Raw genomic sequence first — 15,823 nt, forward strand, 5'->3', positions numbered from 1 at the left:
TCCCTGGGTTGCACCCTGCGCTTCTAAATTTAAAGGGGAAGGTTTTTTTGGTGAGAAAGGTTCAGTCTCCTGTCCCTTGGAAAGGACGCCCATACAGTATGGAGGGAAGGGGACTATGGACTAAGTACGTTAGTTACTATGGTGAGTAACTTATAATTTACTGTGCTTGTGAATTGAGTGTAGGATGTGTGTAAAAATCATCTCTAAAAAGTATCCACTAGCTTTGTGCTGATTGTCAAAGTATTTGAAAGTATATTTGATTGTTAAATATATTGCCCTTTTTTAAGGAATGCTTATTTAAAAACTGATGTTGGATAAATATTTATAACTGAAACCTTGAGTGCAAGTGTTACTTGGCAACTTGTGTTTGTGAATTTCATTGCTACAGCTCACATTTACCCCCCTTGAGATAAGCCTGGCTGCTCAGTCACACTACCAACTTGTGTAGTCCAGGCCTATACCAAAAGGTGGGTTACCGAATACCATGCAGACAAGTGTGTAGTCTCCCACAGGGTTACTACATCAATTCTTGCTGAACATGAAGCAAGGTTGGCTCTTATGTGGAAAGAAGCTTAAGGTGCAAAGATGCTCTAGTAAAAAAGATTGAGTCGTCATTCTGTTTGGTTAGCTGATTCAATCATTAGTTTCTTACTCTTTTTTTTTTTCAGGTGCTAAGCTCTCAGAAGTCTACAGCCATGTAATGAATGTGGCCAAGAAGCAGAAACCGGACTTGATGAGCAAAATCACCAGGAACCTGGGGTGAGTTCAGTCACTTGTTGCTGAATCAAGCTTTCAATTGAGCATTGAGAGCAGCTGCATGGCTGCATTAGTGAGTGCATCTGGACGGCAACCCTTGCATGGCACAGATAGGCAAAGAAAATTAACAGTGAAAACTAAAGCTGCTGTGCGTTGAGACTGATTTCTAGCATCTGGTCTGGTGGTCAGATTTGCTCAGAGGTTAGCTGAAACCCAAACAAGGTACAAAAATGAGCAGGCAAGGCTTAGTCTCAGGAGAGTGAGAGTGGAGACAAGAGCCCTCAATTAATCCACATATATATGATATGGCATTCATTTGTATCATATCAATGGGGTCAAGACCCCTCCTTGAGTCCACACAGAATAGCACATAATGCAACTTAGACAGTTATAAAAATACAGGGTATTTTCGGCCTTTAGAACACACTGAAAAATGTAACTAGCAGGTTGTACCATCACACAATACTCTAATACAAATAATATGCAAACACCAGAATGTTCTGAAGGCCCAAAGCAAAACTATTTTGTAACTTTCTAAAATGATTTAGTTTGTGCCATGTGTGAATCCACACATGGCATCACACAATCACACGCTTCTTGAGACAGTCTTGATTGCTCATCCACGTACCTTGATTTAGTTTTGGCTAACCTTTGAGCTCCTGGTTCATCCTAACTAGGGTGGCCTCCTAAAATCTGTCGTCCAGACCAAATTCTAGAAATCGTTTGCACTAATTGGTGCTCAGCTGTGAGGATAAGGTCTTTGATATCCAGTGCAGTTCACTGGGATAGTGATATAGTTCTATGTACACGGAACACTTGAATTTAAAGGTAAGTTACCTACTCTTAGTATAGAATGGAAACTTTCCCCATCCTATGCATTTGATACGGTCAACCATGCCATCCTGCTCAACCGCCTCCGTGATAATCTGTTTATCACTCATGATGCCCTGGCCTGGCTGACCTCCTTTCTCTCCAACCGGCCCTCCCAGGTCCAACTTGGGTCCTTACTTTCCTCTAACTCGCGCTCCACATATGGTGTTCCTCAGGGGTCTAACCGCTCTCCCTGGCTCTTCAACCAATACCTGGCACCCCTCGCCCACATCATTGCTGTTCTCTTCTCCAATTTTCAGTGTGTTGTGGATGACACTCAGCTAGTTTTCAGCCTCTCCTCTGCCACCTCTTCTCCCTCTCTCATCTGACTGATTTTCTGCAATCCAGGAGTGGAGTGCTGCCAATGACCTCTGCCTTAATGCCATTAAGACAGAGATTCTCCTCATCGGCACTCCTGCACCTTTCTTTCCTGTCACTCTGGCCAGCTGCCTGCCCTTGGCCCTCTCCCAGTGCCCACCTTTGAGACTAGGATCCTCTGGGTCATCCTGAACTCCTCACTTTCATTTTCTCCTCACATTTGACGTCTCTAAGAAGTCAAACTACCAGCTACACCTCAGAGGTATTCCTCCTTTCCTCACCTTCCCCCCAGAAGCTGGCTGTCTCTAGAGCTCTGGTTCTCTCTAGGATGGACTACTGTAACAGCCTCTTCCTAAATCTGCCTGCTTCTACTCTCCACCCTCTACAACTCATCCAGAGCCGGACTGCAAGACTTGTCCTTGGCTTCAAGATCAGGGATTGAATCTCCCAAACCCTGAAATCGCTTCACTGGCTCCCAGTGGCTGCACGGATCAAGCTCAAGACCCTTTGCATTGTCCACCAGGCCTTCTGGGGCCTGGGGCCGCAATACCTTCAACACTCCCTTCGGAAATGCCTTCCTACTTAAAGTTCTTCGCACCTCCAACTCCCTCAGGGTCTGTCACTTCTCCCAGGAACAAGTTGGGGGTAGATCTCTCTCTTCGTCTGGGGCCTCCCTGCTTCTTTGAAACTTGATGAGAAATATCTTCGGTTCTGGAAGCACCTCAAGACCTTCCTCTTTGCTTCAGCTTTCTCTCTTCCGCCCCTTGCTGATTTCTGTCTGTTTCGGCACCTGGCTACCCTCTGATTTCTGTGCCAGATCCCTGCCCACCCAGCTGCACACCTCCCTGGCAACCTTTGGACTCGGGTCTGTATCTGCAACTCTACAGTCCCTTTCCTGCACTGATCAGACACCTGCTGTCTGCACCTTATTCTTGCACTTGCCACCCCAATGGCTGCAGTACCTGTTGTTCACTTGTTCACCACTTTCCACTTCTCCCCGTCCCCTTGCACTCCCCCCTGCACTTCCGATTTCCCAATGTCACTGGGCCGGTATCGGGTAATATTATCCCCACCAATAATATTGCCATATATATGGTCGTGTGGTAAGGCCATAGGCAATATCATTGGTGGGGATAATTTATGGGGTAAATGGGACGGGGTTGCAGGGGTGTCCCCCACAGGTTCCGTGGCTTAATATCACCACAAACATATTGCAATATTTTTGTATGGCAATATATTTGTGGGGATGTTAACACATGGAACCACTGGGCCTAGTAAGATCGCTGCTTTGTTTCCTCCCCTGTACCCCTCACTTGCCTTGTCGCACCCTGTAACACTTGTATGGGCGCCATATAAATAAAATATCATATGACTACTCTTGATGCTCTTAAGGTTGAACATTTAAAAAAGTTGTATTCCGAGAAAATTACCCTCTTCTGGAGTGAAAGCCGATCTGATACAGTGATGAATGGAACACCAGGAATATAGATGTATTCCTTTGCTTGTGTTTAGTGATGCAGTTGATGCTGGAGCGGGGTCTAGTAATAGCAATGGTCTTGTTACTTGCTCCCATTGAAAACTGATGAGGGTTTGGAGCACCCCTTCCCCCTACTACTTCTGAAGATGTGTTTGAAATGAAGGAAGAGAAAGTTACTCACAGAAAAAAGAACCTGCATTTAACAAGGGTGAGTTTGGCATTTGGTAGGTTTTAAAGTCGGAGGACAGACTTGCAGCTAGAGTTGACTAGGCTTCAATGTTCTCAAGGCTCCTTTAGAGGGTCTGGAAGTGGCTTGGGTCGTCCGCTCATCCAAGATTTTTCCTGTGGATCTGTTTAGCCATGTATGATGGAAACAATATTATAGATTGGTTGACTGCTTTTGAATATGCATGTGAAGTGCAAGAAGTAGGAGGGCCTGTTACGATTGTATTTTTGCTCAGCAGACTTCGACATACTGGCTGCAGTGCCATTATGGAGTTGTCGAAGGCTGACCAAGGACCTTGAGAAAATTGACACAGGCTCTGCTCTTAAAGATTGGGAACACTACTGCCCCAATACATCAAGAGATTTAGAGACCACAAAAAGAAAGCAGGTAATACTTGGGTTACATTTGTGAATGATTTGTTAAAAAAATGTGGGGTTGTATAAGGTAGGGTGACCAGACGTCTGGGTTTTGCTGGGACCATTCCGGAATTAGGCCCACTATCGCAAGTTTTAAAAAATGTGATAACCACTTCCCAGTTTTAGAAAAGGGTTGGTGATCACTGCAGAGATGCAATAAATCAAGTTGACATTCATTGATAATGAACTGTTTTCTTGGTTTCAGATACCATATTTGTTACGTACATCTCTTCCACCAACGGTAGGCTCGAACCCCCAACCTTGCTACTCACTGCCTCCTGCATTTACTGATTGCGCCTCAAGAGTGGATAAAAACACCCCTTGCAAAGCCTGCAATAATAAGCAAAGCAAAAGCCCTTTTGTTTTCAACATACTTGGTCTCACAGCCGAATCTGTAGTTTATATGGCAGTAGAAAAGTGCTGGAAATTGTATTTGTTTTAATGTGCAATCCTCCCTGGCGGGAGGTTAGGGGGTGTGCTGTGGGGTGAGGGGTTGAATCGGATGGCAGTGCTAGACTTTTGTTTGTGGCCTGTCCTGGTTTCTTAGTTGAAGGTCATAAAGTAACCACTTTTGAAGGATTGATAATTTGTATTTTATTTTTTATTATTCATATAGTAATTTGGTGGAATTGGCTATGGTGCTGACTTGGCATGACCTAGAAAGAGTGGCATCTAGGTAGATCCCTAGGGTCTTTACTGTTGGAGAGAACGGGATCTGTAATTTATCTGTCGAAAGAGCTGTTTCTTTTTTAAATTATTATATTTTTTTTTTTTTTGTCGCTGGTGGCCCTACCAATAAGATTTCAGTCTTGTCACCATTGAGGCAAAGGCAGTTTACCACCATCCAGGCTTGAATACGCTACATTAAGGGTTTTAGGGTCTGCTTGGTAAATGCCGGGGAGGAGGACTTGTGTCATCGGCATAATTGGTGTATGCTACATCGATGGTATCCAGGATGTCAGAGACCTGGTGAAGTTGTTGTAGAGTGTGGGAGAGATGCAGGAGCCCCGCGGGACTCGGCAGGCGGAGGGATCCGCTCTTGCGTGCCCTGCAAACACTCTCATGACTCTACCCTCTAAGAAGGTCATCCAGCGAGGTCATCCAGCTTGTAGCTTCTTTAGAGAAGTGGGCCGACGTTGGGTTAATAGTCTCGTTCTTGAACATAGGTTGGCCTCTTTTTACCCTGAGCTGAAGTAGCACTTAGCAGATTCAAATGAGTGGGATCCTAAGAAGCTGGCTTTCTGCTGTCCTGGGAGGGAAATGGGGTTCAGTGTCCTGTAAGGACAAACATGTTTCTAGTAAGCATGGGGGGGAGCAAAATGAAAGGGGGCTTCCCTTAAGGTCGAAAAAGTTTAACAGGGTAAGTCTCATGAGGAAATGTTCTGTTAGGTAATTACATTTGGGACTTGGGTCTTGTGGGGGACACTGCAAAATGTCCACACACTAGGTCTCAAACCAAAGCTGGCTTAGCCAAGCCTAAGGTCCAGTCTAAGCCAAAGGGTAAACCTACAGCTAAAGGAGTAAAACATCTAGGAAAAGTGAAAGAAAATGCACCACCCATACTAAACTACAAACAATGTTTAGGTAGTTGGCCAAACCCCTGAACCTGATGAGGAAGTTTTGTCAGGAGTTTGAATCTCCATGACCACCCTGCAATGCAAAGTTTACTTGCAGCAAGGGGCCACTCGAGGGATGGGTTCAGTAAGGGGCAACATGAGTGACCATCCCTTGAAGGCCTAAGGTGACGGGCCTCTTCCCAGTTGGCAGACGAATCCCCTGGGAAGCATAGGATTTTTTTGGGACGGTGGGTTAGTATATAAATAACCTACAGAGTCCACTGAAGGAGTCACTAGGAGGTTTCTCGTACCCCTAAATGTGAGGCCCTTCTGCCTGCCATTAGCGCATGAAATCCCCCTTGCAGATCATTTTAGCATCATGAAGACTAAAGAATGCACTTCTACTGGCCTAAAATGGGAGCACAAGTATAAAGTAATTGCAGGAGTTGCATTGCTTATCTGTTATCTGGCAAGAGTGGAACGAAACTCCAGGCTCCACGCATACCACTACCTATAGTGGGTATACCATTTGAGGGGGTAGGAATTGGCTTTGATCCCCTTGATTCGCCAACATAGACTGGCAGCCGGTTTATAAAGCAGCAGGATTTTACTTGTGGTACTTGAGTGTTGGGAAAGACTTTCATATTTATGATACATCCTCCTGACCTGTGTCAATCCCAGAACGTTTTGCTTGGATTTAAGGATTATTTTTCCTTGTCCCTAGGTGAGTGGGTATCTTTGCTTTTTTTTTTCCCTCACCTAGTCTTTTACTCTTTTTGGGGTGAACTTTTTATGTCCCTTCATAGTGTGTGCTTGGATGTGCTTGGATTATTATATTATATTATTTATAACTTCTGTGCTAAGGCTGGGTTGCCCCTTTGGGCTTCCCTTTTTAATTTCTTTTTACCTCTCGAGTGAAATGGGGGGGGGGGATACACTATCCCTTTTCTTACTTACCTGGTAACTTTGTTGTTACAATTACAAGTTAACTCGAAGGGCTCGTGGCAGTGAAACTACTTAGCCTTTTAGTCATCATTACTTGCAGGCTTTCAAATCAGCCGTGTTAATGCACCGGAGGGTCACCATTCCGCTAGAATGGTGGGCTCCTTTTTTTGCCATTTCTCGTTTGCTTGCTATTTCTGAGGTCTTCTGCTGTCGTAGGCGGGAAAGATCTTGGTTAAAGTTGTCTCTTTGGCCACAATCCTTTGTTCCCCGCACAGGCTCCAGAGTGTCTGAGATGGCAGGAAGCGAGGGAGGAGTCCAAAACTCTGCAGCCCGTTGTCTTTCACCTTGCCTGAAAGGAACCAGTTCCCACTGGGGGAGGTTCTGGTAGGGGAGGGCCAGGGGGGGGGGGCGGCTGGCTGTCCTGATTGAACAGCCAGACCACCCTTTTCTGTAAACTGCAGGGAGAGTTTGCAGAAGTTGTGCTGTAGTTACTGGTGAATACTCTGAACCTTGAAGCTGCTGACAAGTCGACTGGAACCAAATCTGAAGAGGAAGATAAAGAAACAGCTGCTGTAACCATTTTCTACGAGTGGAGTGCCTGCTGTGTAACCAGAGCCTGATCCTTCCTTCCAATCGAACTGGGGATCCCGCTTGCAATGACTACGAACCAGAAGCTGTTAAAATCCACTAGTCTTGAGAAGACCTGCAACACGAGCCATCCCTCAACGTGCTGCAACCTTGCTGGGCTTCAAACCGCCAATATCCAGGGACCTCGAGCCAGTGTGCGGTACATGGTCTTCAGAAGTCAGATTTCATATGAAACTTTGGACTGGCCTCCAGAGACTAGTCAAATCCCTGAAATCCCCTCACCAGAGTGCAGGATAGAGAGAATGAAGAGAATCCGACCAGCGATATTAGTTAATCAGGTACATGTAAAAGGGCATTAAATCCAGAGCTGCGAGAAGAATCCTTTGTTGGAAGTTTCCCCCCATTGATTTCTGCTGCCAGCTACCCTTCATTGTCCGCTCTTCAGTCTCCAGACCAAGAACCCAAGGCCCAGGCCCTTTGCTGTTGCATCCTGAAGGCATCCACCCAGAAGCTTTTCTCTGCTGAGGTACTGTTAGCTTGAATAATACTTACCCTTCAGCCTTGTGTGAATCCTGTGAGGCTGAGGCTGTGATTTGTGTGCTTAGGAGTTTGCCCATTCCATTTGCCCAGGCCTAATGAGCCTTCTGTGAAATCCCTAACCATTTTTCAACTACTCTAAAGTGATACTTGTCTGAAGAGAGATTTTTTTGCTACGCTGACTGTCCTGCAACTGAAACCTATCCTGACCTGCCTACAGCTGGCATCTAGACCCCCAGGGTCGCTCTTCTGCGACTGAGAAAACTCATGCTATAGACTAGGGAAGGACTTTGATAAGGCTTCTGGCTTGAAATCTGTAACAAGTGTTGAAAGACCTTACTTGTAAAGGAGTTCAGTAACTTTGGTTCAGTAATAGAATAAGTTACAAAGTGTAAACAAAGTTAATACTTTTAAGTTGCTTGGTGCTATAGAAGTTATTTTACTAGCTTTGAATTGTGCTTCACACTTCTAAAAAGTAAGAGTTGGTAGTGTTTTTTTCTTTTCTAAAGTGAATCAGTGTAATAGCCTTCCAATAGGATTTACCCACCTTGAATTAGCTTTGTGCTCTTTTTAAATGTGTTAATGGGGGTTGCTTTCCCTTTTCTGCATTTCTAAAACAGTCTTGGAGTTAATACTTGTCTTTGAGTTGCTTGCAGCCCCATCAGAAAGTATGTTACTTTACTAGATCTGAACTGTGTTCATAAAAGTAATACTGGTAGTGCAACTCTATCCATTCTGGGTAGAAGAAAGTTACATATGTTGCAAGGGAACCTTGTAACAAGTGTTGGTCTAACTAGGTGATTCTGAAACGTGTTATGACCAATAAGGGTCTACTGCCCTTGAATTACTTATTGTAACCTAAAGGTAACTAACCTGGTTTTATTCCCCAAGAATAGCATATTGCCTTTCTGAATGTATAACTGTAGCCTTGACTTGGCTTGAACTGCTGAATGCTATTCTTAACAGGGTTCTACTTTGGTTTGTAAACCATAAGTATTGTGTAGGTTTTTAAAAATGTTAGAACTTATGTGAATAGCACTTGCTTCCCCAAGATTCATCTTGGCCAAATGTATTTAAAAATAACATTATTTTTTACAATACTTAGTGTATCAGTGTTTATTTGAAACATATGTATGCTGCAATTTCTTTGTACTGACCTAAAATACAGTACTTATCCAGAGATATACCTCCAGAGATATGCCTGACTGCTCTGTCCATGCTACCCACATTCTCAGGTGGTGCAGCCTTATACCAAGAGTGGGTCTTTACCATACCTCGGATATGGTTTATGAAGCCCTTAGTTGGATTTAAGACAGTTTTTCTTAACATTGATCATGGCACAAGATCTCCTGAAGGCATCCCAGTGAAGACTTAACTGCCATGTCAGTTGCATTAGCACACAGCCCCAAGCCAACCTTCGGGATCGTCAAAAGGGGCTTCCATGGCAACTTCACTTTATTTGGAAGCTGATGAACCTGCGTATTTGATGCCCTCTGTGCTTTCGCACTCAGGCTCAGCGAAGGATACTCACGTTGCCACAAATAATCACTGGTCGACTGCCTTTTCCAAACATGAGGGGAAAAACATGCAAAAAAACAGGAGCTCCCTACATACACTTCAGCTTCCTGTTATTACACAAGTGTCTTCCTCTGAGTATACCAAGGCTACTGATACATTGTCCAAATCCCTGCTTGGCAAAAGAGCTATTGACCTAGGCGACATTGCGTTTCCCCTTCCTGAAACTCCAAGGACAGACACATGAACCAAGGACAGATTTTAACTAACGCTGGACAAGGTGTCTGAGTTCGACACCTTGATGGAAAATAACCCAAAGAAATGGCAACATTTTGGAAGACTAAGGGAAACCTACTTTGCCAGTACTGACGGCCTGAATGACGTGTCTGTTTCACCATAACAAATTAGCATAAACCCAGAGGAGCCCAGCTGAAGGCTGTGCTCCACTGGTAAGTCAGGTTGGGTAAGCCAAACAAAAGAAAATAGTTTCGGAGGGGGTGGGGGTACATAAATGGAGGCAATATTGCACCTAACGGAAATCTTTCCTAACAATGTGCATTCGCGCACACACCAAGATACAGTGATTGTATTTATTTAGCAAAACCACATAAGATAATTACTTTTTGGAAGGAAAACAGTGGTTAGTCAAATGCCATCGGAGCTTAAGGTTCTAAAGATAATTTCTTTGCACAACAAGGCTTTTAAAGTCCAAAACGCAACCCTAACTAAAAGGCAGTTTGTAGAGGCTCAGTCTTGTAAAGCAGCAGAACAAATTTTCTAGTTTTAAATATGCAGGGAGATTAAACCAACGTTGGAGACCCTGTTGAGACTTTCTAAAGGGACTCGAGCAGCAGCTTGGGCCTGATATAAGAGGGGGGGTACCCTCGACACCTTCTTGCACTCCAACGCTCTGCAGCTGCTTTTCGGAGTAAGGTAAGTATTATAAAGCGGCTTCTGTAGTCTTCTTAGGGTTATTTGTAAGTACTTTATTATAAGTTACATAAGCTGTTAACTAGGAGAGGCCACTGGGTCCCATCACCCAGGCTCAACTGACCAGGCTGGAACCCAGGGGCTGGATTCAATGCCAAACATTCTGCAGGCTCACACAGTGTTCCAAGCTAGGACACAGCAGCATTCCTGCAGTCATACACTGGCAACAAGTACATTACATTATAACACATCTCCGCCCTTTCCAATGATGACCTAAACAAGAGAGGTCAAACACAGCAAGACGTGTCATAGTGCCAGGCATCTTTTCGAGAGATACAACTCAAAAGAAATAACTAGGATGTTGTCCCTAAACATACTTCAGCCTTCCCACTATCCTCTACATGAGATGCTTGACTACTATAGGACAGCTTCAGACTTCAAACTCTACTGCTGGGGACGTAAAACAAATACTTCACTTATTTTAAAGGGTACATGTCATGCCTATCTCCATCACCGACTCTTCACAGTCCCATCCGTGATGCTTCCCAAATGACTGGTCTGTATCCACAAAAACTCAGGCTTCTTCATTACATTCTCACCGCCCGTTTGTTTCACACCTCATATGGCCGCTTTGACGACCTTCTCCAACCGATGGGCTGGACCGCTCGGTTTAGTGGCATCTTCATTCGAAATCTTACGTTCGCCAATGCTTTACTTCCTGCTTTCAGCGTACGTAGATGGGTCCTTTCCTCAGACCCTGAGTCACTTCAACGGGCCGCGTAATACGCAGCCACTCCTGGCTTTCACCGAAACGCACACAGAGGTCTATGCTACATGCTTGTGGAGAACGTCCATTCCAATAGGACTTGCACTCACATACTCCAAGTAGAAAGTTGGTCTCCTTGTCGTCTACTATGACGTCTCGCGCAACGCAGCTTCACCAACTCCTACTGCTCCACTACTGATGTCATCAGTTCTACTTCAGGCTCGGAGAAATGCTGAGCTCCGCAGCCCAACTGTCAGACGGCCAGTAATGCACAGATGGAGCGGTAATTTCGCATAGCAGATTACTTCCACTTGCGCAATCCTGTGGCTTCTTCCACTGTCATCCATCTTAACACGTTCACTTAGGGGCCATGTTTTCATAATGGGGTTTTACACTTCCCCCAATTGCTGCTTCATTAAACTGGACCTTTCTTACTAGGGCTTAGCAGCTTTCCCTTACTCTCACTTCGATAGCCTCAGCTCTAAGCTCTTAAAAACTCCTTCTTGCCTCACGAACGGAGGACCCGCAGCACACTTCTCCTTATGGCTCAACTGGAGTTTGTTTACTTCTAAATCTCATGCGCTCTTCTTAACATCTGCTAAAATTACTTCAAGCTTTATACTTCAACCTTGTGAGGCCAGCGCATCACTCTTGGGGTTTTAATTATCTTTTGGGTCTTCACTGGTTCGCTTCTTCAACACCCCCTTATCTTCTCTTTCTAACCCCCTGCGCTCTTGGGCCCCTGGGTGATGGGACTTACTTCTGGATGAATGGGGGCAGTGGTCTCTACTTCTTCTGCTGCTCCCCCACCACAGCTCAGCTTTCTTCCTCTCTGCATGGGTTCTTGAAAATCCTCGTCGCCAATATTATAAAGCAGCTTCTGTAGTCTTCTTAGGGTTATTTGTAAGTACTTTATTATAAGTTACATAAACTGTTAACTAGGAGAGGCCACCGGGTCCCATCACCCAGGCTCAACTGACCAGGCTGGAACCCAGGGGCTGGATTCAATGCCAAACATTCTGCAGGCTCACAGCGTTCCAAGCTAGGACACAGCAGCATTCCTGCAGTCATGCAACTGCATCAAGTACATTAAAACAGTAAGCAATACCCCTTTCCCTACAGAACGTTTGGTGTGAAGAAATGTAAGTGGCTGGATTCTCCTAGATGTGGCAGCGCTGGTCCCAACCTACGGATTCCTTGGTCTGGTGACAAAAGGCAGGACAGTGGACAGAATCTCTCAGCAGCCCTCTCGAAGGAGCACCTCTGACACGTATTGCATCAGCTTCTATGTCTACAGTTTTGGTGCCTTTTCTGCAGCAACAGAGGACACGATTCGTCCGGTCAATCTAATGCAATTCCTGGAGTCCTGCACTCTGGTGAGGGGACTTTGAGTTTGTGTCTCTGCAGGTTTACCTGGAGCTCAGCAAAGACTTGGGCGGAATCAGCCTTTGTGAGACAATGCACCAAGATTGGGTCGGAGGTCCCATGGTATTGCACTTCAGTGGGATGACTCTGATTGTAGTATGTCTCCGGGCTGGTTAGTGCCACCAGCCAAAGGGAAGCAGTCTTCCTCTTCAGAGCTCCTCTGTCGCATAGAAAACATGGTCAGGACAGCAGTGGTCGCTTCATGGTGTTGCAAAGGTTCTGCAGGCATCCCTGGTTGTCTTCTTTGGTTACTTCATTTTCCAGTGGTCGACTTGCGCTCAGGCAGTCAAAGAGCAGGGGAGTGAAAACTCCTCCACAACTTCCTGCTTGCCCACACCCACTCGCACAGACCTCCCCCCCCCCTCCAGAATGGTGGAAGAATGGCTAACCCAGAACAACCGTGCTAAAAAGGGCAAAAAAAGAGAAGCCTTGGGTGCCCCTATTCTGCACAACTGGGACTGTGAATATAATCTGCGGTAATAAATAGCGCAATAATCTGTAGAACACGTCGACTGCCTCCAGCCATAACTAGAAGGTTATCTGTGACTAAAGTCACAGGAACATAAAGGAGAGGGGGGTACTATGTATCCCCTTTGTCACTACACATACGGTAGTGTCACTCTCAGAATATAAGGTTTTAGGAGAGATGCAAATTATCTCTTAAGAACAGTAATGAGTAAGGATAAGGTAAAGAATCTCTCAAAGGAGAATCTCAATGGTTCCCAGCAACACTGCCCATAAGGAGCTGTGCTGCAATAGTAAAATACAGATGCCTTAAAAGAGATATGGAGTAAAGTAGACTCCAGAGTAAAGTAAAAGACGAGTTCAAAAAGACAGAGCCCATAAGAACGAATGAGTGAAAAGAGGCTTCACTCATTCAGGATTTAAAGAAAAAGGTCCAGAAGTCCAACATAAACTGGTTGGGGTCTCGCTAGGAGAGGGGATGAAGCATAGATATATCTCCCTAACACATACAAGGTGATGAAATGAATATCGCAATCCCTTTCCCAGGGAAAGCCATTGAAAACCACAGCTAAGTGTTGGTTTGTGTGTGTGTACCAGAGAAGATGGCTAGACTGCTTAGCCCAAATCCACATCTCTGGTGCCTGAATATCCGTTCCTGGGCAGATGTTGTAGTTATCCATGATTGGATAGCCACTGACTATATGGTGCAGATCCATTAGCTTTGCTGGCCTTTGGGCATGTGCCCAGCCTGAATCTTGGATAAAAGGAGGGCTCCTGCATCTGTTCAGATATATGTTGGGGATACAACATGCACCCACCGGTGATTTCAGTAACAAGGGTGCTGGGGACTTTAATACCTTACTGTTGGCATTCAGAATACTATTTAAAAGCTGGTAAAAGGCAAAGGTTATTGGAACACAAGACACCACAAATATTCTTAAGGAGTGTAGATACTTTTAGAGTTCACTAGAAGTCATTCAATTCAATAGGCTAAGCCAAAGTCAATAGGCAAAAGTCTTGTATAGGATAAAGCACTTCTGGTAATGGAAAAGTCTTTGCACAAGTACTTAGGAGTCTTTGATTAAAAGAAGAATCAAATGTAGGGCCACAAGCTGATTAGGCTTGAGTTGTGGAAGTTAGAAGCACTTCTACAGCGAAGGTTAGTTCTCTTAGTTTACAGTACCTTGGTAAAGAAGAAAAGATGCAGCTGATGACTTCTGGCTCTGAGCTGCTCTGCACATCTCCCTGTTCCTGAGCCTCCGTCTTGGGGGACAAGAGGGAGGATGTCTGGGTACTCCTGAACTGTACCGGCACCGTCAAAACTGCCAACTGGAAAACTTTACTTTCAGTGGCTGTTTCGCGTTTCAGCTCCTTGTAGTACAGCAAATAGCAATAAACATGGTTCCTGGCTGTCGAGGTGGAATGTCCTCGCTTCTGGGGTCCCGCACTGCTGAGGGGGCTCAGGCTTGGTCAGTCATGCTTTTTGGGAGTCTGGAGGATCTTCCAAAAACTTTAGGCCAGCATAAAAGCAACGCACAATCTGGTGTCCCTCTCCCTGGCTATGCGGTTCCTGCAGCAACTGAGGAAATTCAACCAGCTCAGAGATGGGTGTCCAGATGGCTTACTTTGGAGTTGATTGGTCCCACCAACTCAAAGGGAGAAGTCGTCCCTGCAGGGGCTTCTCCGTCAATGCGAACTTGGCAAGTAGTCACTGCAGTATGGCTTCACCGGGCAAACCAACGGTCCAGGAGTTGCAGCAGGTGTCCTCTTCAAGCTCTTCTTCGGTTCCTTCGTCCAGTTGTCGACTCTGCCTTCCAAGCCAAGAGACTCCTTTTATTCAGTTCTCTCCCATTCATTCCAGCCTAGCTGTCACTAACCCAGCAGGGTGGCTGTCCTTGACGGACAGTCATCCAGCCAATCACCACAGAGTGCATTTTGGGACTCCTAGGAAAGTAAGCACAGGGAGTTTCGGGCATCTCCCTCACTTCCTGCCTACCCCAGACACTCTGGAGCCAGAGGCTGGTTTCACTCCTGAAGCCCGCCAAAGGCGAATGAACAAAGAGACCAAACCTCGTTTGGCGCGCAGAGAAACTCTAGAAGGACCTTTCCACAAAGACATGGCGAAAAACAACGACCGGGGACCATTTTAGCAAGGATGACTGGACGACATTTTGAGAAAGATGGCTCCCGCGGTTATCGTTACCGGGTCTGCGAACGGTTGTGGTAAATGCAAACCCACCTAGTTCAAAACGAAACCACTGCCACCAGCCAGTCAATTGAAGAAAGGGTAACATAAAAAATGTTACATGAGCATTTAGACATGGCGGGGGGTGGGTGCTACTAACCCCTCCAGCACTCCATTGTAAAATAGGGTGTGCTGGGTCTGGCAGGTACAATGCTAGGTAAAATTTCACTTTACTGCTCTGGGAAACAGTAGTTTATCCCAGAGAAGTTATTTAAACCTTGGGAAATCTAAAAGACTTCCCTGTGCCACTGCACTGAGGGTGCTGTGTGACGCAATTGTAAAGGATGATGCCTATGGAGTTGGTTAGACTCCATAACCAAAAAGAAAGTGTATGAACTCACATTAAAAAACAAGAGTGGGGAAAAAGGGTCTCTCACTCTCCAGGTAAAATAATAATCAAGTCGTCAAAATCCAGCAAAGTTGCTGGGGGTCTCTAAGGTGGAGGGAATCAGCACATTTTTGAGAATTCTCCCTAACAGGTGGGTATACACACCTAGGTGAATTTCTATTCTATATAATAAAAAATGTTGTAAGCTTGGCCTATTCTCCCCAATTCAGGGGAAGCACTCGGCCTCCCCCTTTTTGTAGTAGTGGAATAATGGAGTACTCTCCTTTAACTGACGGTTGTGAACTTAATTTGGGATTGGAGAATATTTCTAGTTCTGTATTGTTTTTTTTAATCTATTTGTATCGCGCCAATGCCGATGGGCATGAGGGTGCCCCGAAAACAGACATATCAGCTAGATGGTACACAATATATAAAATGGATCTACAGATTGGTTTGAAAT

At 45.2% G+C, this 15,823-nt stretch overlaps 1 protein-coding gene across 2 annotated transcripts in view; it reads left to right on the top strand.

Moving 5' to 3' along the window:
* The window catches only part of SUPT16H (SPT16 homolog, facilitates chromatin remodeling subunit), a 979,449-nt gene that overhangs the window by 322,195 nt on the left and 641,431 nt on the right, over positions 1 to 15,823 (top strand). For both annotated transcript variants that reach the window (XM_069642728.1, XM_069642729.1), the window contains exon 8: positions 669 to 759. In XM_069642728.1, coding sequence (XP_069498829.1) covers positions 669 to 759 — 91 coding nt within the window. The remainder of the gene's footprint in view (positions 1 to 668; positions 760 to 15,823) is intronic.

The sequence above is a fragment of the Ambystoma mexicanum genome, unplaced genomic scaffold (assembly GCF_040938575.1).
Source record: "Ambystoma mexicanum isolate Mex_15411 unplaced genomic scaffold, UKY_AmexF1_1 Mex_scaf45, whole genome shotgun sequence".
NCBI lineage: Eukaryota > Metazoa > Chordata > Amphibia > Caudata > Ambystomatidae > Ambystoma > Ambystoma mexicanum.